This window comes from Hippocampus bargibanti, linkage group LG11, assembly GCF_051943395.1.
Source record: "Hippocampus bargibanti isolate YZ-2025 linkage group LG11, ASM5194339v1, whole genome shotgun sequence".
NCBI classification, from domain to species: Eukaryota; Metazoa; Chordata; class Actinopteri; order Syngnathiformes; family Syngnathidae; genus Hippocampus; species Hippocampus bargibanti.
This window is the reverse complement of record NC_142744.1, coordinates 19,236,671-19,260,463: the sequence shown is the minus strand read 5'-3', so window position 1 is coordinate 19,260,463 and position 23,793 is coordinate 19,236,671. Positions and strand designations below refer to the sequence as shown.

General features: G+C 40.2%; 1 protein-coding gene and 1 long non-coding RNA gene across 5 annotated transcripts in view; one reads left to right on the top strand and one right to left on the bottom strand.

The window, feature by feature from the left end:
* Window positions 1-1,189: 1,189 nt before the first annotated feature.
* The window catches only part of st18 (ST18 C2H2C-type zinc finger transcription factor), a 65,257-nt gene continuing 42,653 nt past the window's right edge, over window positions 1,190-23,793 (bottom strand). Inside the window, exons 11-23 of one of the 4 annotated variants that reach the window (XM_089008393.1) lie at window positions 22,920-23,128; window positions 21,939-22,144; window positions 17,384-17,623; window positions 15,183-15,292; window positions 11,283-11,345; window positions 8,917-8,985; window positions 8,649-8,711; window positions 7,138-7,218; window positions 5,556-5,780; window positions 5,393-5,481; window positions 3,458-3,561; window positions 3,232-3,378; window positions 1,190-3,148 (exon numbers count right to left, since the gene is read on the bottom strand). In XM_089008393.1, coding sequence (XP_088864519.1) covers window positions 3,008-3,148; window positions 3,232-3,378; window positions 3,458-3,561; window positions 5,393-5,481; window positions 5,556-5,780; window positions 7,138-7,218; window positions 8,649-8,711; window positions 8,917-8,985; window positions 11,283-11,345; window positions 15,183-15,292; window positions 17,384-17,623; window positions 21,939-22,144; window positions 22,920-23,128 — 1,747 coding nt within the window. In that variant the 3' untranslated portion in view covers window positions 1,190-3,007. The remainder of the gene's footprint in view (window positions 3,149-3,231; window positions 3,379-3,457; window positions 3,562-5,392; window positions 5,482-5,555; window positions 5,781-7,137; window positions 7,219-8,648; window positions 8,712-8,916; window positions 8,986-11,282; window positions 11,346-15,182; window positions 15,293-17,383; window positions 17,624-21,938; window positions 22,145-22,919; window positions 23,129-23,793) is intronic. The other 3 variants (XM_089008395.1, XM_089008396.1, XM_089008397.1) reach the window with 3 other exon arrangements.
* On the top strand, window positions 11,354-15,349 carry LOC148891865 (uncharacterized). The gene is made up of 3 exons (XR_016116450.1): window positions 11,354-11,481; window positions 12,057-12,208; window positions 15,215-15,349. It is a non-coding gene; the product is annotated as an uncharacterized LOC148891865 (long non-coding RNA).

Genomic DNA, 23,793 nt, shown 5'->3' with positions numbered 1-23,793 from the left:
CAGCTGGATAAGGACAAGTTTCCAGAGATTCGAGCATTTGGTAAGAAAATGCTAAGCTTGTCGACGTATTTGTGTGAGAAGACATTCTCGGTTATGAACCTAAGTAAAAGCCATGTGAGGACATGGCTCTTGGACTCTCACTTACAAGACATCTTGCGCATCAATACTACTGCCATAGCCAGACTTGGCCTTTGTCCTGCACTCCACATCTCAGTTTCTCCCATCACACTAAAAAAACAAAATGACAAAAGTCAACTTGGAATAGCTTTAACAGAAGATATTTAGACTGCAAGAGATTCACAGTCACACCTCAACCTATTTGAAAGACTGAGCCACGCCTCAAGAGATCACATTTTGTCCAAAGAAACCCCAAATTGATTCTGGATGTTGTGCAGGAATTGTTTTGTGGTGATTGCTGCCAAATGAGGTTCAGTCAATTATTAATTCGAACATTTCTCTTATAGTTTTCACCTCTCACTTTATGTTTGTGTCGGACAAGTAAAAAAAAATATCGTCGTAGTTGGCGCGTCAAGCTCACAACGCACATGTGCAGTGTTTGCAGTTTTTCTCCTGGTGTTTGCCTGAATTTTCTCTGGTAATCCGGGTTCCTCCCACATTCCAAAAAACATACATGGCTGGTTGATTGAACACAAAATTGTTCCGTGGATCCCGTTGGTTGTTCATCTATGTGTGCCTTGCGATTGATTGTCTGGCATACGGTTCAGGGTGTCTCCCGACTACTGCCCAAAGACGACTGGGGATCGAAAAAAAAAAGAATATTCATTCAATTTGTGTATTTGTTTATTATTTTATATTTATTTGTGTATGTATTATTATGTATTATTATATATTTTAAATATATATTATTACATATTTAATGTATTTTTTCTGCCCTTCAGGTTTTCCCGGCTTTGTGAATGTAATGCTTGCTTTTGACCACGTAGGGGGGCTAACAGACAAGGTAACACGCAAAAATTGAATTTGGTGGCAAATGGAGTTCGTTCGTTGAAGACGCTTCACTGTGTGGTGAGACACACTTTCCCCATATATGGGGGAATATAAGGTTGTCAGATGGAAGATTTTTCAAACTTTACACCCATTCCTATAATTTGATGCCTCTTCGTTGCCGGCGGTCGCCGATATAGAATGGACATGTTTCAAATTGCACCAGAAAGCAAACACACACAAAAATGCTTGAAAAGTTTATTTCTACCATACACAAACTGTACAACACAGCGCACATCTTTTTTGTGTGTTTGTGTTTGTAAATTATGAAATCGTAAAAGTAAACTTGAATGTACAAACACACTTCAACGGAAATTTAAATCATGACACCATCCTGTCCAATAAGAAAAATGGAAACAAAAAAAAAAAAAAAAAAAAAACAACAACAACAACAAAAACAATACCATTTCTTATGATACTAATAATAATAATAATCGTTCCCCGAAAAGAAGCGTTTCACATTACAAAACATCAAATACTAACGGGAAGATTGTAGGGTGGGGGACAAATACATTTTATTCCCAGAGCTTCCTGAGCAAACAATGCGTGTGGTTGGAATTACATATAAGAAAATAAAAAGAAAACATTACATTTGAGGGATATTTTCTTCAGGATTAATTTAAAAAAACATTATTTGGATAAAATAGGAGTGATGCTGAGATAATTTGGCTCTTGCTTTTATTTCATGAAAATAGTAACCTTGGCTACATGGTGACAGAAATATACGTTGCTGTTTGTGAGAGATCAGAAGTGAGAGAAAAAAAACAAGATTTAAAGCAAGGCTGGTAAAGTGTTTCCATTTTTTATAAATCTCCACGAACCAGTACATTTGTGATGCAAAATATATCAATCTTTTGAAGTACAGTCTCGTGAACATTTGTGGTACACCTGCTTCAAAGTAAAGTCTGCAAGACTGCAAAAAATGATTAATCAGCACCGTATTTTGTTTTGCTACCCATTTTGGGGGTTATGGGATAATTTGATGAACGTTCAAGATTGTTTTTTTTCTTTCTTAAAGTAAGCTTCAAATCTATCCTAAGTGGTACAAGAATATCACAAGTGTCTTAAGGAAGGATTGTTAAGGCTTTTTGAAGCACTTGTAAAAATGTGAATCAGGAGTCCATTTGTGTTTGCTTTGACCTCACAATGCTTGAAAAAGGATCACATCAGAAATAATTGCAATCAGCTACTGAGCTATAGAAACAGTCGTCAGGAACGTCAGTCCTCTGCTTACGGAAATAATTATACTGTGAATAAACATCATTCACGTAATACTGGCCTAGCACAAACAAAACAACTTGTAGTCTTTTTTTCTTTTTTAAATATTTTAAACTGATCCATATACATTTAGGCACGTACGACATGCACACCTCACCTGTGTGTGTGTTTGTGTGTGTGTGTGTGTGTGTGTGTGTGTGTGTGTGTTTGTGTGCGTGTGCACAGAAGGCAGTTTTATAATTATATTTGATAGGAATGGAAAAAGTGGAATTTTGTGATGCATTGTTGCCGTTAAAATTGAAATCAATTAAAAAATAAAGAAAATGGTACAGTGCAGTATTGTCACATCATCTAGCATACATTCACGTTCCAATAAAGAAAGCAAAAGCTTCATAAAAATAGGTTCACTTTTGGTGTAACTAGTATTGTTTTTCTTCAAGGGACAGCTAACTAATGCACGTCACAATATTGGAACATTGTTTTTTTATTCAGGGGGTGAATTCTGAATCATTTACATCTCTGGAAATAAATACACATGACCCAAATTATATTAATGCTCATCATAATAATAAATACAGCGATGGACAAATAGAATATTGATAATCATGGAATAATAAGAATCATCATCATCATAAATAACTGTCATAAAAAGAAAACCAAGTGCAAGAGAAGTGGAAAGCTCAGCAGGATCAAAGGAAACAAAGTGAAAAGCAGTACAAACGTGGCCGTCTTTCAAAGAGGCCTTTGACATTAACGCGTCGCACTTGCGCCCAGTCGGCAAAGCTCAAACGTGGATACCTTTGACGGCCTTCTTGATGTTATCCAGCAGGGCCTTGCACTCGGGAGAATACTCGCGCTGCGACTTGTTGTACATGTCCGTCAGCGTGTTCACGTAGGCTTCAAAGTTGTGCTCGCTGATGGGCCCCTGTGCATGGCAAAAACCAAAGCTTGCTGTTGAAATGAAATTGGCCGTGTGTATGTGCGTGTGTGTGTGTGTGCGCGCGGTACCATTTGAGGCAGCTGGATGTCGGTGAGGCTGCTGATGAGCGCTTGGCTGAGGCGAGCCAACTCCTTGAGAAGGCCATCATTGTGCTGCTCCATCATCTTGTTCTCCTCTTCGATGCTCTTCAGGTTGCACTCCATCGAGGAGATCTGCTTTCAGGTAGAAACACGACAACAGCCCAGTTAAAAAGACGTCATTTTTTCCTTTCTCCACAAAAGAGTTGATGCTTACCTGCGCCTGCAGCTGCTTCATGTCCGCCTCCATTTGCATGTTGGATTCATTCAGTTGCTCAATGTCCTGCTCCAAATGTTGACCGTCCTCTTTGCTTTCAATGCCTACCAGTCACACATTATGAATACGTCTTCAAAAAACAAAACCGTTTTTCTTCCGGCTATGATGATTGGTTGTAGACAATTTCAATTACAATGTTTTAACCATATCTTAATTTGTTGTCAATAGTAATACAGATGTACAAAGTTCTCTGCTTCTATAACAGTGTTGGAAAATTATTGGTTTACGTGGACCAGACACAAGATAAGTCAGCCAGAGTTCAGGTGTGTTTATTGTCGGTCAGAGTGCTAAGTTTATTTTGCAAGCGCTGAAAGAATAAAATTGTTATGTTACCAGGAGTTATTTCAATAAAATTGCTTTGCAATGAAAAAGCAAAGTTGATATTTGAAAAGAAAGTTATCATTTAATAATAATAATAATAATAATAATAATAATAATAATAATAATAATCTCATCTCATCTCATTTTCCGTACCGCTTATTCCTCATTAGGGTCGCGGGGGTTGCTGGAGCCTATCTCAGCTGTCTTCGGGCACGAGGCGGAGGACACCCTGAATTGGTTGCCAGCCAATCGCAGGGCACACAAAGACATACAACAGTCACTCTCACACTCACACCTAGGGACAATTTGGAGTGGTCAATCTGCCTGCCATGCATGTTTTTGGAGTGTGGGAGGAAACCGGAGGACCCGGAGAAAACCCACGCGGGTCCGGGGAGAACATGCAAACTCCACACAGGGAGGCCGGACCGGGACGCGAACCTGCGACCTCTGCACTGTGAAGCCGGTGTGCAAACCACTCGACTACCGGGCCGCCCTGGTAGTCGAGTGGTTATAATAATAATAATAATAATAATAATAATAATAATAATAATAATAATAATAATAATAATAATAATAATTTAATTTACAAGCGCCTTTCAAAGCATCCAAGGACACGTTACAATCAAAAAGAACAATAGAGCGATACATTGTAGCAGAATCGTACAATAACGAAAATATGTATATATTCATTCCTTCATTTTCCGCAGCGTTTTATCTTTACTACTTCATTCATTGCCAGATGATGTGCAAATATGTGACCACTCCAATGCCAGGGAGTTTGTCATTTTCACTCAAATTGTAGAGAATATACAGGATACTTTTAGGACAACATAAACATTCAATGCAGATTAAGAAACCTTAGACTCTCTTCTTTCATCTGAAAAAAAAGTTTATGTTTAGGTCAAGCTTTTTTGGTTATTGACTTATCTGCAGTAGAAGTGGGGGCGGCTGTACAAAAGGCAAATGCTGCCCCCTCGTGGGAGAGAAAACATTGCCAGAGGTCTGACCAGAGCTAGATAGGAACCCCCCAAGAGAAAACAAAACCTGAACAAATTCGTGAATGGCATGTCACGTCATGCTTTTTAATTCGAGAATTTCAGTGAATTGGCTAGGGTCATAGCCTATCCCAAACATTGTCAGGTAGGAGGCAGGGGACACCCTGAACCAGTTGCCAGCCAATCAGGGTATAGAGAAACGAACAACCATTCATGGTCACACTCACACCTTGGGATGATTTGGAGCATTCAAGCAGCCTTCCAAGCATGTTTTTGGAATTTGGAAGGAAACTACATGACCCGGAGAAAACCCACACAGGCCTGTGGAGAATATTCAAACTCCTCACAGGAAGGCCAGAGTTGGAATTGAACCCAGGACCACCGCACTGTGACAACAACGTGCTAACCACTCAACAACCTGGCTGTCAGATTATCCATCCACTTTGAATATGTATCTGGATACAGAGGATTTTATTTTGGTCAACCACTTGATTAAATAAAGTTGAGTAAATTCAACAGTACCATGTTTTTTTTTTCAGTGTAGAATATATAAACTTACCGCTACTGGCCTTCAGTTTGATGGTCATCATCTCCTCTTCTGAGTGCTTTTTCTTGATACTTTGCGCATTCAGCGGACAACCTGATAAGCTTTTTGATTCAAGACAGGGAAACTTAGCATGAAGCTGATTCACGTGGTATTGTGACGTGAAGATGATTCTCACCTTCTGTGCGTGGCAAACACGTTGTTGGCATGGCCAAGGCCGTTGCAGCCGGGCAGAGGGCAGTGTGGCAATTCCTGCTTGTTGCTCTTCCAGGCAAAGGGGAGCCCGTCGAGCGAAGAGGCCTCCTTCTGTCTCCTTGCAGCCAGCGGACAACTGCTGGCGCTACGGTGAGATGTGTACTTGCCCGATATGTGGCCCTGCCCCTCACAGCCAAAAACTGGACACCTGAAAGATAAACAACCGTGTTGGAATTATTTTCATTGGTGGGATAAAGCATTTGGTCAGTTTCTTTCCACATCTTTTAAAAATATGTCAGTTGAGTTATTGATTGAGAAGAGGAAGTCAACCAAAGGTCTACCTGGAAGCCAATCCAATGAGTTTATCATCCCAACTTTGTTTGTTTCTTTAGTTACTAAAGAAACAAAGTACTAAAAGTACTAAAGTACTAAAGTTTAGTACAAGGACAACCCAAAAAAATCGTATTTCTTGTCAACTTGGCACAAGGTTGGACCAAAAATACAATAAAAAAAAAATCTGACAGAAAAAGCAATCATAAATTTACTATTGTAGAATGAATGAAATTAGAAATCCACTCGCTAAAATTATTTCCACAGAATACATTTGCAATATGTCAGAATTGAAAGAAAACACCTTCTTTTGAAGAAATCCTTTGCAAGCTTGAAAAGTTGTGGTTCAAAATAAATCAATACATAAAGTACTATATCACATTTCTTATATTTTTATATTTGTTGGAGCGAAACGGGGTCTCAGATCATCATTAAAACAATCTCTTTCAATAACTGGACCGGAAGATTTGTTGACCATTAAGTTGATTAATCCAGCCAAATGCTGATTAAAAAAAAAGAAGTGGCCAAAACTGGAAATGAACTCAAATAATCGCATTAAGTAGAAGTAACTAATCCACGCTGAACTTTAATGGGAGTGCGGTGATAGAAAAATTAGAAAATGAATTGATTTGTACAGACAAAGTATTTTACTATGTAACAAAATGTAAAGCAAAGAGAATTACGGTCCACATTTTGTATTTGACCAAAGAATGGTAGACCCAAAAGGGTCATGCCATCTGGGCCCCCTGTGTCCTCATCCTTCCTCTCTAATAGTGTATGAGATCCATACTCATAAGCTGATGCATTAGTAATTAAAAATAATACAAAAAATAAATACATAAAAAAACCAAAACTCAGCATCCAGATGTACACGTCCACAAAGGCTCACATGTCAATTACATTATTGTTTTGGATGATGAGGCCGGTGGCGACGTTTTCTTCACATAATTACAAAGAAAGCACTCAAAGCGGGAGAGAGAGAGAAAGCAAAAGAGGGAGGGCCAGCGAGCGAGTGATAAGCCTGATATTCTCTTTCAAATCCCACAAAACACATCACAGCGTACTAATCCGAAGAAAGTAATTCACTAATGTGAGCACAAAAGCTGCTGATTTTTTTTTTTTTGTATTTTACGCAACTTGATGGCCTGCAGGTATACGAAGGCTGCTACTTTGCCTTTTTTGCTATTTTGTGACAGACAGCAAAATAAGAGGGACTAAAGAAAGAAATGTCTTACTTAAGCTCTTGCTCATCTTTGTCCTCCTTGCTCGGGGTGAGCTTTAAACCTCCTCTTCTGGCACGTGGACATCCAGACAAGCTGTGAAGAAAGAACAGCCAAGCACATTTGAACATTTAAAGGGGGTTTATGGCAAGTGGCTACTTTTTCATGTACAGATAAGCAGTCCGATCTGACAAGTCGTCAATTGTAAAATTAATAAAGTGCCATCGTTTTCACTATAAGGCACTTTGGAATATAAGAATCGCTTGTTTATTTTATTTTTTCCGATATATGGCACACCGCATTATAAGGTGCATAGAATAGAAGTTACAACAGGGGCTGGAGTTGCATTACCCATCCACTAGATCAGTGGTTCTTAATCTTGTTGGAGGCGGGGAAATTTTGATTCCGACTTGAACTAGCATCATGGAATTCCACAAGTTTGATTTGCTTTCGCAGACCGAGTAAAATGATGTGTCGGGCAAGATTTGGCCCCCGGGGCTTGACTTTGACACCTGTGCGCTAGATGGAGCTACGCTTAATGAATACAATACAGATTTATTAATATTGCATTTTCACAACCTATGCAGCTGTAAGAAAGTGATTTACTTCACATTTAAAATACTTCATCAAGGATATTAAAATATACACCCGTATTTAAGGTGTATCAGATAATAATGTGATAATTGACTGCTTTTAGGTATGCCTTATAGTGCAGAAAATACATCATTTTTTTCCATAATTTTTCCGCTGAAATATTTTTTTTCTCTCTGGATTCATACAAATGTACGTAACAACCATTCCCACAGTTAACACCCTGGGCCGTAACACAATAGGTAGGCTGAGCAAAATCTCCAAAGCTCGGATGAATATTGATTGCTTTTAGCTATGCCTTATAGTACAGAAAATACAGCATTTTCTTTCTTTATTTTTCAGCTTAAATATTTTTTTTGTCTCTGTATTTATACAAATGTACACAACAACCATTCCCACAGTTAACTTCCTGGGCCGTATCATGATAGGTGGGCTGAGCAAAATCTCCAAAGCTCCTTTCAAGCAACAGCTGGATTCCAGCGGTTGCGACATTACCATGAAGCAACACCCACAACACCCATGTGTGCGTCACACCAATTGTCGTTCAAACCCATGTCCAAGCCAAATGGTAAGCAGAGCTGCGCTCAGCTGTCGAGTGTTAGTTAACAAGGCTGACTTCTGATAAGTGGAAAATGCTTGATTGGTCAGTCCAGTTTTTGAGTTGTTGTGCCATATGCCTCACACAAGAGTCAGGCCTTCATCAGGAGAAATGCTTTTTTTCTATAATACTTTGAGAAACAAGACTATAAGAGTCCTCCACCAAAGAAAAAAAAATAAAACAAAAAAACCAACAACCCAAGACAAGAAATGGAATAAGTCCAGCGTGTTTGCAAACCACAGAGCGAGACTTTCACCGTCTGCTCCAATGTCAAGCATCTGACAAATCTTTGAGGCGGTTGCTATTTGTGTTCCCACCACCCCTCAGCCACGGCTACCTTCTGTGCGAAGCGTAGTTCCCCGTCACGTGTCCCGATCCATCACAACCAGGTGTCGGGCACCTGCACAGCCGAGACACACATCATGCTCATCATGCAAATAGCCAGCGCCGCCGCTGCAAATGCCAAAGAAACTCATCCCATAAGTACGTGGAAATATGCATCCTGGAGAAGCAAGAGGCGGGGCAGAACCAGCTTGTTCTGGGATGTCAAATCCTCGAACAACAACAACAACAAGAACAACAATGGATATGTTTTAAATACCTACTTGAGTTCCTGAGAGTTGGCTGCCATCAGCGACTTGAGTGTCTTGTCAGCCAGGGGACATCCAGACACACTGCGGTGAGGATAAAGAGCTAACAGTCATCTCAGGGAATACTTTGATCACACTGCTTGCTGCATTAAAGCATCTTAAACACATATGCATGATTTTATTTGTATGCACATATGCACAAAGCCCTCATATTTTTTTGTGTTTGTTTCTTTTCCAAACCCTGCAGTAACGTTGCTCACAGTCTGCTGCAGTTGTTTTCATTGTGTTTTTTATTTTGTTTCAATATTGCAACAGCGATGAGAAGTTTTAATTTACCCTAGTCATCCTATTTCAACAACAGTCCACAATTGTAAGGTGCAATTTCGCAAGAAATAACTTATTTGCGAGGTTTAAAAAAATGTGTGTGTGTGCATGCGTGTGTGTGTGTGTGTGTGTGTGTGTGTGTGTGTGTGTGTGTGTGTGTGTTAGGGGCAGTCATGTTAGTCAGACCTTATTTATGAAATTTGTTGTCGTTTTAATTAAAGTCATATTGCAAGAAAAGCCCCGCTTTTAAGATAAAGCCACACGGTGCAGTCTTACAGCAACAAATAATAATTGAAAAATAAAAATAAAGAAAGAATAAAGAAAGAAAAAAATAAGTAAATAAAGACCAACTGGAGTCAAGCGTGATTAACTAAGCTATTGATAGGTTACCCAAAGTTAAGTCAAATCACAACAAAAGTCAGCTATTAAAGCTTGCAATTTTACAAGAGTCATGTACACTATTAAGGAATAACAACTGAACGTTTTATGGGGAAACAGCAAAAAAAAAGCGGCAAATAAAGTCACATTCGTCAAATGTGACTTTAAAATTGTTGTGGTGTTACCAAATTGAAGCCATCAAAACGCAAATCTTTTTAAATTTGGGTTCTTTTGGTTCATACACATTCAAAATTGTGTGAGGGCCATTGTTAGGTTTGTTTAACAATAGAAAAATCAAGCGGTAATCAATAGTAAGACCTAAAAGATTCTTTAATTGGCACATACTCGGCCGGCCTGCACCAGTGGGTGCAGGCCGGCTCTCGCAGATGGTGGAGAAGTGCATAGCCGAGCTGTTTGGGAGAGCTTTTGTAAAGAAACGGCAGGATGTGATGTCATTGACCGGATGTATAGTAAAAACGGAGGTCCGAGAAAATAAAATGATGTGAAGAAAATAAAACAATATTTATTTATAATGTGTTTGTATAGTGAATTGCCTTAACAGCTATCGGGGAAAAAGTCACCATTTTCAATTTCGGATTGAGTCCGAGATGAACTTTGAGTTTTATGTTGCAATTTGTCATAATATGACTAATTCTTCAAAACTATCAGGAAAAATATTATTAAAACAGATTAAAATAATTTAATTATTATTATTTAATTTAAGTAATAATATTAACATTAAAATCAATTTTCCTACAATGTACTTGTGACATTAGGTAAAAGATTTGATGCTACAGTCCAAAAGTTTTCTGATTTGAGAATAATAAAGTTCGAATTTCACAATAGTTTTAATATTTTTCTTAGTATAATCACATGACTACAAAAAAAATGTCAAGTCCAGAAAAAAACGTCTTAGAAGTTGAGGAACAAAGTCACCATTTCAAGATATTTTAGTTGTAATACTAAATGAACACAAGGACAAAGCAGATTTTTTGGGGACAAGCTCCCTCTTATCTGTCTGATTTTATACAGTTTTATTCCCCCACCCGCAGTGTGAGATCATCTGACCAACGGTTGCTGGTTGTCCCCCATACCAGATTTAAAACTTGAGGTGACAGAGCTTTTCAAGCGGGAACCCGTCGGCTATGGAATGCACGAGCCCTATCACTATGCTGTATGGAGTCAGTTAACACTTTTAAAAAACATTTCAAGATTTTTTTTACTCAAACAGGCGTTTCATCAACTGTTATGTTCTATTCTTGCATATTTTTCCACTTGCATTTTTTTGTGTATTGTTTTTATGATGACTGTTTTAAATTTTGTGTAGCACCTTGTGGTTTTACCTATGAGAGGTGCTATATAAATAAAGCCTACGTACTAACTTTTTATCGAGAGAGCATTTGTTACAATTTCATAACTTGGAATAAATAAGGTCAGGCTATTCAAAAAAAAAATAAAATATAAAAACATTAAAAAGTCCAGAGACATTTAGGGAGATTAAAATTATTTTGCATGGTTTTAAGAAAATGCAATAGTTGTTTTAATATTGTTACTTGAAAAAAGTGTCCCCCCCCCCACCTTTGTTTTTTGTTCTTTTTGCTCTTGAAAGTGCAGCCGCCGCCCGGTGTCTCGTGCTAGGTGGCAGGCAATGCTAATGAGAGCGTGATTAATTACACTACCTTCGATGCGATGCATAATTCCCCGTCACGTGGCCGCTGCCGTCACAGCCCGGGGTCGGACAGCTGCGGGAGGGCACACAACATTTCATACACAGATTAGGATGACTTCCCGCCGATCGGCAGAAGCTTCCCATGAGCATTAACGGGGAGGAAGAGGAGGAGGAGGAAAAGGAAGCAGGCTGGTGGAGTGCCGTACTGGGTTAGTACATTTAGTAAGAAATTTCTCATGTTTGTTTAATGGCGTTGGCTAGTGTCAGTGAGGGTCCGGTACTATAGGGTCCTACTGACGCTGGTCATGGCTCTGCCGAGCATGCAGTCCAACTAGCAGAGGCGCAAAGAAAAAAAAACTCACTTCCCAAAGTGACACATTTCCTCTTAGGCCACATGAACCTGCGGACATACCAGTTACAACGTGACGTGAGGCCCACAAGGCCCACACTACCCCCCTATTTGCCTCTTGCCGGTTTTCAGGGAGATTTTACTCAACGTTTTGTTGGAGTCAAATCATCATATCAAGTGTAAGATGCAGTCTGAGGAGAAGAAATAACCGGCACCCTTACAAAATTTGGAAGGCTCCAATTTAAGAGTTGCAATTTGTCAAGAATTATGTCACAATTGTACACAAATCTACATGAAAAAAGAAAAGGGAGACATTTTCGAAATCAATTCAAACATTTTCTTGATAAGAACATGTCGTACACGGCCCCACTAGTCTCAACAAAAGATTCTGGTTACAGTATGTGGGCAGCATTTTCATAGCCCCGTTCTGTTCAGGGGAAAGGTTGGTGCTGTTGGGCAGTTTGCGCTGAAATGGATGGTTAGCTTGAGGAGCCCGCGATGAGAAGAAAGGAGCGTCAGTGCAGAGCGCCAATGCGTATGTGGAAGTGTCGCGGCTTGGAATGGAAGCGGATTTACGTGGAGCAGAGGTTAGAAAATCTCTTTCGTCAATAGAGGGTACAGCTTCATGTTTGCTATCAACATTTCGCCTATCGCAGATGTGCACATTTTACCATTACGTCCCTGATCCACTGGTGTAAATGATCGTTTGATCCTCTCTTGTCTTTCATTGTCATGATCTGGTTGGCGACCAACGGGGGGCGCTGTCGGCCCCGTCTGCACCTGCACAGGTGCTGGTCGTCCCGATCAGATTGGCGACCAACGGGTAGCGACGTCAGCCCTGCCTGCAGCCTCGCAGGTGCTGGTCGTTTTAATCACTGACACTTAAAAGGACACCCGGCACGACCATCCGGTGTCGGTTCATTGTTTGCTGTTTGTTTGCTGCATGTTTGTTGCATGCTTTGTCTGCAATCGCATGCATTGTATGCTGTGCATGTGTTTGTTTAACCTTGGCGGACTTTTACACTTGGTTTTCTTTTGATACTTTGTATTTTTCCTGTTCAGTTGATTTTGATGTTTTACATTTTGTTCCTGCTGACCTTTAATTTAATACAATTTGTCAAACAACCTCCTGCTCCCTCCTGCCTGCTTTTTGGGATCCGCACCCGCCATCACCACCTCGCAAAACGTGACATTCATCTAGAACTGCTTCATACAACAAACAGGGTGCAGAAAGTGCTTGAGATTGAATAACTTTGTCTTTGTGTTGTCAATTATTTTATATCATTTACTGTATTTGTTTGTTCTTTTGACTTCAAGATGGCACTGTGAGAGTGGCTGCCTTTCCAGCAGCTCCTGTATTTTGTTTTTCTACTTTCATTCCTTTCATCACTTTGCTGCTGTGAAATGTAAATTTCTCCACTGTGAGACTAATAAAGGCATATCCAATCCAATCCAAATCTAATCCAATCCACTAGCAAAAATATATACCATATTTTCCGGTTTATAAGGAGAACCGGAGTATAAGGCGCACCCCCAACGAGTGGTGTATTTTCAAACTTTTTCCATATATAAGGCGCACCAGACTATAAGGCACACCTTCAATGAATGAAATAGGTCTTCCAAATACATGTATAATATATGAATAGTTTTCCAGATATAAAGCACACCATATTATAAGGTGCTATAGCAGGGGTCGGGAACCTATGGCTCGCGAGCCATATATGGCTCTTTTGATGATTGCATATGGCTTGCCGATAAATATTACATATTATAATACATATTGTCGTTTTTTTCGTCATTCATTTCCCGTTGGGGCTGCAGTTGGCGGAAAGCGCAATTTTGATTGGATGACACTGACCTAGAATGGCCGAAAGCGCCATGTTGATTGGATGATAGTGGCCGTCATGTTGAAACAGGTAAACGCCCCTTTAAATGAGCCCAACTAGTGCACGTCAGCGTTAATGCACCGGAGCATTAGAGGAGAGAAAATGTTCTGATTCTAATTTGCAATGAAACAATACCATCGATGAAACAGTCGAATGTCAGTGACATTTTAACAAGCCCCATGTTAACGTTAGCATCGACATACTTCTGCGAGAAGTAGATTGCTGATAGCAAGTGTGGAAGCTTATGAGCCGTGTGCAGGCTAGCTAGCAGTAACTTCGCCTCTGGACCGGCAAATTGAAATTCATTCCAATCGTTTGCCTGGATTTTTACCAAACACGAGGAACGGAAAACCATCCATGTTAACGGTGAGTACTATCACAAAGTTATTTTGAATAATACATTCTGATATTTTGTTGAAAAGTGGCCGCGCGTGCGCGTGTGTGTGTGTGTGTGCGCGCACGCGCGCGCGCGTGTGTGTGTGTGTGTGTGTGTGCGCGCGTGCACGCGAGCGTTTGTATGTGCGCGCGCGTGCGTGTGGCTCTCGCTGAAAAACATTTCTAAATATTTTACTTTTATGGCTCTCTTAGTCAAAAAGGTTCCCGACCCCTGTGCTATAGTATAGGCTGGCGTAACGCACTACTTCTTCTACAGGGGGAAATGGAGTCGGCGGCTGCTGACAGTAGTTGCGAGACCTGTTGTGGCTCAATATTACTTCACATAGAAGGTGCACCGGCAAAGATACATTTGGAAGAAATTGAAGGCTTTTGGGTGTGCCTTATACTACACCGGAAAATATGGTACGTTTTACAAGAAAGGAAGAATTACTATTAATACATTTCAAATCATATAATCATCAATTATTGTTATTAACATATTAAAAACAATATTTGATATTTAAATTATTTGTTTCCAAAGTTACAGTTACCAGAATTTTGCGGGAATCTTTCAGGACTTGGGCAGCGGGGAGGTTGGCTTGCTCTCACTATAAATTAAAAATGATTTAGCAATATCCAACTATAAAGAATTAAGTCCCAATTTTAGGAAACATGAATTTTAAGATAACCAAGTTGTCATAATAAAAAAAATATAGAGTTTGTATTTATTTGAAAGTTATGTCATAGTGAGAAAATCAAAAAGTTTCCATTTATGACAAAAATAAACACGAATCTTACAAACAGCAGTTATACCGGTAATTATTAAAAAAGAAATAAAAGATAACATTTTATTATTAATATAGTTTTTAAAGATGAAAGATTTCATTTTATTTTAATCGAGTTTAGCAGATTGAAGAGTTTGAGTAGAACTTTGTCATGTGAGGAGAACAAGAAATTGTAACCTAATTTTTGTTTTATTTAGTTGACGTTCCAGATCATCACTCAATTTTGTGCTTGTCCAATTTTTGTCTCAACAGCTAACTGTGTGAGTTCTGCTCTTAATTCGCCTACTCTCATCAAACTGCAGCCATTATGAGTGCCAGGGGGAAAAAAACGGGGTTCAAACAAAAGATCATGGTGGCCTCAAACAATATCAAATGTGTCTATGTGTCTATCTGTCTTCTGCTGTTGGAGGCTTGGGAAGTCACCTATTTATTCCCAGCCGCCATCTGTTAGATAAGGTCATGCTAGGCATGGCGGCTTAATTGACTAAAGTTGTTTGCCGATATCAAGGGCGTACCTCAGAAGCTCTTTCTTGGACTCTCTCTGCAGGAGCATTTTGGCCTTCATCATGCCCGCCTCTCCTTGGTAATGCTGCTCTTCCATGCCGATTTGATCAAACTCCTCCTGCTTTTTCACAGAAGACAACATGATATCGGTGTCATTCGGTGATGACCTATAAGTCACTAATTAATCAAAGCCACCAACCCCTCCTTTTTTTGCACTCTAATACTCTTTAAAGACAAATCGCTGGGTTAGTGCAAGGCAAAGAGATTACGTACTTGGATACTTGCGCACCAGCAAACCACACATCCATTTAAAGTCACACTTAACCCACATGATATTTATCATGACGTATGTACCCCCCCGCCCCACCATCCCTCCAGACAGAAGTCACCAGATGTTGTATAGAAAGAAAGCAGGTCACATGTGCTTGATATCATCAACAAAAGAGTTAAATTAAAAGGAAACAAAAGCCTGAAAGCTGAGATTAAGAAACATTGAGGCCAATGAGCATCGAAGTTCTTTTAGAATGTTTTAGTTTCAACAATGAAATGGACAATAAAAGCATTGGATATTCTCTGTTTTTCTTTTTATTTTTTTGAAATAGGAAGAGACATTTTCCTTTACTTATTTATGTATTTTTGCATTTGTTTGTTTATCAAGAATTCACTTATACACAGTCATTCCCGAATTTATTTGGGTTTTGGTTTTTATGAAGCGCTGGTCAGACCTATGGCAATATTTTTCCCCTTCCACAAGGGGTCAGCATTTGCCTTTCGTACACCCGCCACCACTTGTACCTCATATTACTCAAAACTCATATAACTTATTAATCAACTATTTTTTTCTGATGAAAGAAGAGAGTCCAAGGTTTCTTAAATTGCATTCAATGTTTATGTAGTCCTAAAACTCAATAATCTGCGGGTCCTGGAATTTAAGTGAAAATGACAAAAACCCTGGCACGACAGTGGATGTATTTTTGCATGTCTGGCAGTGATTGGGTTAATGAAGAGTCTGGTCAACATTCTCCATCCGTCAATCACTTTTCCAATCTTCACAAAGGTAGCGGACATGCTAGGGTCCATCCCAGCGGTTTTTGGTGAGCAGGCAGGGGACACCCTGAACTGGTTACATCCAATTGCAGGGCACGCATAGACAAACAACCATCCACGCTCACACTCAGACCTGTGAAGAATTTAGAGTGTTCCATTAACCTGCCGTGGAATGTGGGAGGAAAACGGAGTATCATGCAAAACATAGCAACTACATACAGGAAGGCCTGCACCCCGCACCTCTTTACTATGAGGCTGACATGCTATCTTGTCGTCCACCAGCCCGCCAACTACAGTGATACCTCGGCTTACGATCGCTTTAGCTAACTTACTTTTAACCTTATGAACAATAATTCGCAAGAATATAATCTTTGCATACGAACTACTTTTTGGGAAACACACGGTGCGCCACAATGGCTGGCAGACTAGTTTTCGGCGGAAGAACACCAAACCACATGGCAGAACAGCGCCACCAAGGCTGTCGAACGACTTTTCCACACACCCTTTCTCTGAGTGCATACGTGGTTTGCTCTCGAGTGGATACTTTTGGGCTTTTGTTTGGGACCGAAAAAGACCCCACCACAGGCTCGTGTTCAGCCGAAGAGGACACGAAACTAAATTACGGTCGAGCAGAAGAAGGAGGTGTGCGTTTGTGGGACTTAGCGTCCCAGTGCCAGTATGCTAAGTCTGTGTTGTCTAGGCAACGGTCTCGAGCAATGGAAGAGGTTGAAAAACTTCTGTTGATTTGGATTAATGAAAAGCAGCTCGCAGGGGACCCAGCAACTTCACTCGGAGGCAACTACATCAACGACCATCACAAAGGTAAATAAAATGACTTTAATATATAGTACAGTTTTATTTATTTCATTACAATCCAATAGCACATTTGTTATACATTTTTAGTTTTAGGGCTTATTTAGTGGAAAATTATGTTTTATGCGGACCTGCAATCGGATTATTCCCATGGGAAATTAATGTTTGGAAGACAAACTTTTCGCCTTAAACATACTTTCTGGGAACCAATTAAGTTCGTATTTAATTTAATTTAATCACTTTGGATTGAAAGGTACAATTTGTATTGCATCTCATTACATTTTGCAGGTGCAGCTCAGGAAGCATGTATTAAGAGTAAACTTGCTTCATAGACTGGTTGGTATTAATTTACCTCACTCTCATGTAAAACATGAGCTTGACCAAAGTCAATGGGAACGGAGCTGTCCCAGCTGTCCCGGTCGCACAACTGACGGTAGAAGGCGGGGCTTATCAGCACGCCTCCACAGCTTTTGGCCGCCACTTGCTTGGGGAGCACTGGGTCGTCTGAAGGCGCTTTGGAATGGACACCTTCCTTACATTTCTTCATGCTCAGGTCTAAGGTGCCATTTTCATCCACCTCTATATGCATGTCCTGCAGGAAGAAATAAATCAGAAAAGGAAGCCAAACACAGCATACACACAATTATAACAATGATCAGTGTGTGTGTGTGTGTGTGTGTGTGTGTGTGTGTGTGTGTGTGTGTGTGTGTGTGTGTGTGTGTGTGTGTGTGTGTGTGTGTGCGTGTGTGTGCGTGTGCGTGAGAGTGTGTGTGTGTGTGTGTGTGTGTGTGTGTGTGTGTGTGTGTGTGTGTGTGTGTGTGTGTGTGTGTGTGCGTGTGTTTACATGTACATCGGTGTCATTGTGTTTTCTAGGACATAGTAGAAGGGGGCGGGGGTTATATGCATGTGTGTGTATTGTGTCAGTTTGTAGGTTGTCATTCTTAAAGATCAAATGAAAAAGCCTGAATGTGACATAAGATTTATCTCCACTGACAGATGTGTTGATTTAATTGTTCGCGGCTAAAGATGAGCAGATAAAATTACGTTCCCCAGAAAAGGAACCAATTTGAGGAAACCAATGTGTATCACTGAACTTCACACACATTGTGGTGAGAATAAGTTGAGGTTATTGCCGGCGGCCCGGTAGTCCAGTGGTTAGCACGCCAGCTTCACAGTGCAGAGGTCGCCGGTTCGTGTCCCGGTCCGGCCTCCCTGTGTGGAGTTTGCATGTTCTCCCCGCGTGGGTTTTCTCTGGGTCCTCTGGTTTCCTTCCACATTCCAAAAACATGCATGGCAGGCAGATTGGCCACTCCAAATTGTCCCGAGGTGTGAGTGTGAGAGTGTGTGTATGTCTTTGTGTGCCCTGTGATTGGCTGGCAACCAATGCGGGGTGTCCCCCACCTTGTACCCGAAGACAGCTCCAGCAACCCCCGCGACCCTAATGAGGAATAAGCGCTACGGAAAATGGATATTGCCAAATAGCGATGAGATTTATGTGTATTAAGAGTTGGATGTTTCTCTTTATTTTGTAAATTGGTAATTGTCAAATCTCCGAGGGAACTGACACGCAGATGTAGCACAGAGCTTTATCGTGGCGTGGAGTCGAGCAAGTCGTGCATGTGGCTGAGTCTGAGTCCGAATGAATTCTGATCTTCCGTCCCGCGACGGCTGCGCTTTTATACCATTTTCAAATGTGGGAAATGTGTCAGGCTGAGAAGCACATCAAAGGGCTCAGAAGGCTTGAAAGAAATCAAAGCTGCGGTGCACACCTGTGACGCCACATGATTTCAGAGTGTGAATTAAAGGACAACCGACATCACTTTTTTGTTTCCTAACCGACATCAGAAAAACGTTTTATAGCATCTAAAATACCCAAAACACGCAGTATGATATTTTTATAAAAATGCAAAACACCAATAAAAATGACTTAAAGTGTCCAAAATCTGCAAGAAATTGAGCTGCGAATTGGTCATTTTCAGAAAGTCCCACCCCAGTTCGTGACGTCACGCCAAGACGTCTTGCATTGCTGGAGAATCAAAACAATGGCTTCAGATTCGGAGAATATGCTTTCTTGTTACACATCCAGTTATGAATATGATTCAAATAGCTCTGAAGAGGAAAGCATACATGTTTGCAATCAATTAAAGAATTTATTCCGTGTCATTTTCAGGCAAACGGGCAGGGACAACGTCTCACCCAAAAAGAGGCAACAAAATGGCCACCAAGCTGTGAGGAATGAATCAGCCCGTTTCCACAGGCTGATAGATTCCTTCCATGGAGCTTGGACTCCCTCTGTTGGCGGCTTTTGGATGTAACACACGGTTTTCAAAAAAAACAGTACAGCAAAATATATTGACGTGATGAAAAGACGCTACAATGCGTCATTTTTACGTCAGGAGACAGTCCTTTTCTGACGTCACGTGAGGACTCGTCACCAACTCAAAAACAAGACTTCCTGAATGTTCAGCGCAAGTCTTAAAACGTAAAATTTCGCTATATACGGTGTAATCTTTGTAAAATGCGCTCAGTAGAAGTCATTTGAAGCCATTTTACAAATTATGGACACAACTTGTCCGGAGACGTCGGTTGCCCTTGAAGTTTAATCAGCTCTTTTATTATTTAGAATTTTTTTATGGTTGTATTGTTCTGAGGTTTATTGTTCCATTGTTCTTTTTGATTGTCAAGTGTCCTTGGGTGTTTCGAAAGTGCTTGTAAATTAAATGTATTATTATTGTTATTATTATTATTATTATTATTATTATTATTATTATTATTATTATTATTATTATTATTATTATTATTATTATTATTATTATTATTATTATTATTATTATTATCATTAGGCGCCACGGTAGATGAGTGGTTAGCACACCGGCTTCACAGTGCAGAGGTCGCCGGTTCACGTCCCACTTTGGCCTCCATTTTAAAACATGTCAATCCTGTAAAATTACCACAATGATGATACACTGAAAATGTTTCTCTTGTAAAGTTGAATTCGTTTAACTTGGCCCCCTGCCCTCCATCCTGACTTCACAAAATTACAATGTCAAGCATGTCAAAATTCACTCTACAATATCGATACAGTACTTCTTGTAATATCCATCCATTAGAACTGTGTCAAAGTCCAGGTCCGGGGGCAAAATCTGGCCCGCCACATCATTTTATTCGGCCCGTGAAAGCAAATCAAACTTGTGAAATTCCATGATGCTTATTTTTTAATTTGTAACGGGTTCTTTTATTATAGACAGTGATGTTTTAGGGGTTTTAATACCACTGTCAGTAATAAATGAATCCGTTAGAAAATGGATAATAAGGAAACAGAATGAACTTAACACAACTTCCATGATGCTCGCTGAAGTCCAAACCAGAATTTGAAATTGTCCGCTGTAAACCACAATAACTGTCAATGGTCTTGACTTCAAATTTGAAAATTAGTTATTCATTAATTTGTTTTGTAATATGTGGAAGGGATTAAACATTCTAAAGGCTTCCCCAAATTCATAAGAGAGTAAACAGTAACTACAATGTGGCCCGGGACAAAAAATGAGTTTGACACCCTTGCATCAGAATGAATGAAAAGTGAACATTTCAATCACATCTTGATGATATGACATGACCATTTGTGTTATTAATCATTTTTGAAAAGCACTTCAAAGCGTACCGGCGCCATATTCTCGCGCCGTAACGTACATATGCAGATATGGTGTCGCCTATATTGTCGCGCTCTAAATATGGCTGCTCCTCTTCGTCAAACCTTCCAGACAGGAAAGCTGTTCTTTATTTGCTGCGCCAGCAGACAAGACGACGAAGCTGCAAAATGGGAGCAGATGATCAACTCGCTCACACTGTTTTATTCATCTACATGGGGGAGCGCGAGCGGGGGAGGAACGTTGTAGTCAACTGGGTAGCAGGCCAGGGAAGCGAGGACGTGTGTGCGTGGCGCGCAGTGTCGGTAAGGTGTGCAACAACAACTTTGAATCATCAACATATCCTCCAGTATGGAAGGTGACAGTGACGTTACGCAACTACCCCTCATGTGTGAAAAGACAACTTTTTCCAAGTGTTACCTGTCGTCCACGACGACTACTGAAAGCCGCCTAGCTACGGTTTGCAGCTGAGACACATCGCTCATATCCTATCACTGGATTGCATTACAGAATTTGGTGCAATTTGCAACGTTATTTTTTGAATATTAGAAAATTCAGCATTTTTGATAATAAGGTTACTTGTTTCTTCAAGGAATGTTAAATGCAGTTGTAACGTTTTTTTTAAATAAAATAATGACCCCCGAACTTGTGTTAATGTAAAACAGTCTGGCTTTAATTGAGTCATAGTTGTGACTTTTTTTTCCATGCAACCGTTGGACTCAAATCTTTTCATTCCTGCCTTTATCTCTTAATATCATGGATGTAATCTTCTAATAGTATTATATTATTCTCAGAATAGTTAGACTTTTAGATTATGATATCCTGACTTTGTCATGGTATGATAATGACTTCGATCTCCTGATGGTTTTTTTAACGAAATAACATATATCTTCCAACACATTTCTTTGTAAAAGTACGTGTGTAATGTCTTGATATTGGTGATTCTTGTATTCATCGCCAGGCCAGCTGATGTCCTAATAACGTTATTTTTCAAGAAATGATGAGTGGCTGTAATTTTCTTTTGATACCATGACACCAATTTTCATGTGTGTACATTAAAGCTTGAGGTGCAATCAAGCCTTTTTTCCGAATGTATTTTTGATTTCTTTTTTTTTTGTTACCTGAGGCCCCCTCCCCCACCCCTCTCTTACTGTTTGCCAATATCTTTCTCTTGATGTCTTGCTGTTTTATGCACAAATCAGTGTTGCTTTCGAATGAGCACATTAAACACCTCCTTTCCAAGTGGTCTGATTTGATTACCTTTGTTGAGGTTGCCAGGGGCCGCATGGCCACCGTCTCGCCGCTCTCTCGGTAGCGAGTAGAAAGGTTGAGGATGGCAGCTGTGGCGGCGCTTGGGGGGCCGTCGTCTTCTTGCTTAAAGTGACTAGTTGGTGGGCTGTGCCGGCCGGATGTCGGCAAGCGGCCGCCTGGAGCTGCCAAGAAGCCAGGATGATACTGCTGAGGTGCTTAAATAAAATACATGAATAAATAACGGAATAAATAAAGGAATAAATGGTGAGAATGGACGGTGAATAATTCAGTTGCGCGGACAGCAGGTGTTCCAAGCAAATGTAGTAATAAGATGCTGGACGACAAACCACCAAAACGGGCTCATGTGGCGTTATTAACGATCACTTCTATCCAAGTCGACTAAGGAACCCTATGCTTTACTAGTCAGTCACAGGTTCATAATAAGTTATGGATACCTTTAAGTATTATTGTAAAATGCAAGATCCTCGGCCACTCATGAAAACTAAGAGCAGAACTGCAGATTCAGTGGTCTTTTTTATGGGGATGGGGGTTATCCTAATAATCTGCCATAAAAAATGCTGGACTGTTTATTTTTTAACCTTCCTATGAGCTGGATAATGTGACAATGAATGAATGGATGAATGAATAATTTCCGCTCACGTTCAAATAACATGCATGGCAGGCTGAATGAACTCTGAATTGTCCCAAGGTCTGAGTGTGACTTCTTGTTTTCGTCTGTGTGCCCTGCGATTGGCTGGCAACCAATTCAGGGTGGATGAATGGATGTATGGATGGATGGATGGATGGATGGATGGATGGATGGATGGATGGATGGATGGATGGATAATAAATAAATAAAAGAATCACTAACGTGAGCAGGCTCGCGATTACGAATGCAGAATGGTGGATTCGGCTTGTATATTGAGACGCATTCATGTTGTGGAGGCACAGCCAGAAGTGTAGTGCATTCGCGTTACTGAGGCAACTCACAGTCGGGATAACGTGAGACTTCCACATTGTGGCTGATGCCATTGAGAGGCTGCTTTCCGAAAACCTGCGCGTCGAAGCTGGCGTAGTCAAAGCGGATCCTGCTGTATTTGTCCATGTCCTTTGCCAGGCTGCTCTGCAGGGCGGCCATTGGATGAGCCAGGCGGTAGTTCAGCTGGCTCAGGTCAAACTTCTTGACCAGGCCCACAACCCTGCGAGGGAGCACAAAACGAATGGGGCTTGAGGCTGTTTACACAAACAGTTATATCTACGTTTCCTTTCGGCTTTTCCCTTAATGGGTCACCACAGCCAATCAGTGTCCTCCATCTTAAGAGGTTTGATTATGAAAAAAAGTGTTTTTTCGAAACCCCCCTTTTGTTTTTTTTTTGTCAACAGCCTCAGAATCGATGCTATCGACCACATCATTTTATGTGGACCACAAGAGCAAACCAACTTCCTTGAAGCTTGCTAAATCTCTCTCAAAATTGTAATTTCTCATATGTAATAAATAAGAGATACATTTTAATCATTTTAAAATCCTCATTACAGTAACTCAAGCAATTCATGCCTGGCCCGCATGAAGAATTAATAAATTGGGCAGTAGCGCTGCTACCTGCGTGTGCTAAGTGCTACCATCTACAGGCACAATTAGGAAAGGCAAATTAATATATGAGTAATCGGCTGAATGAGCCCCTCAATTTTATAAAATGGGGATTTTCAATTTGTAAAAAACATCTAAAATGGTGATAATCAACAAAAGAAAAAATACTTCTGTTCAAGTGTTTCAAAAAAGTTTGTGTTAAAAAAGTGACGTTAAGTGAATAAAATTTTGATAAGCATGTTTCTCATGAACCAAAACACACATTTAAGATAGCTG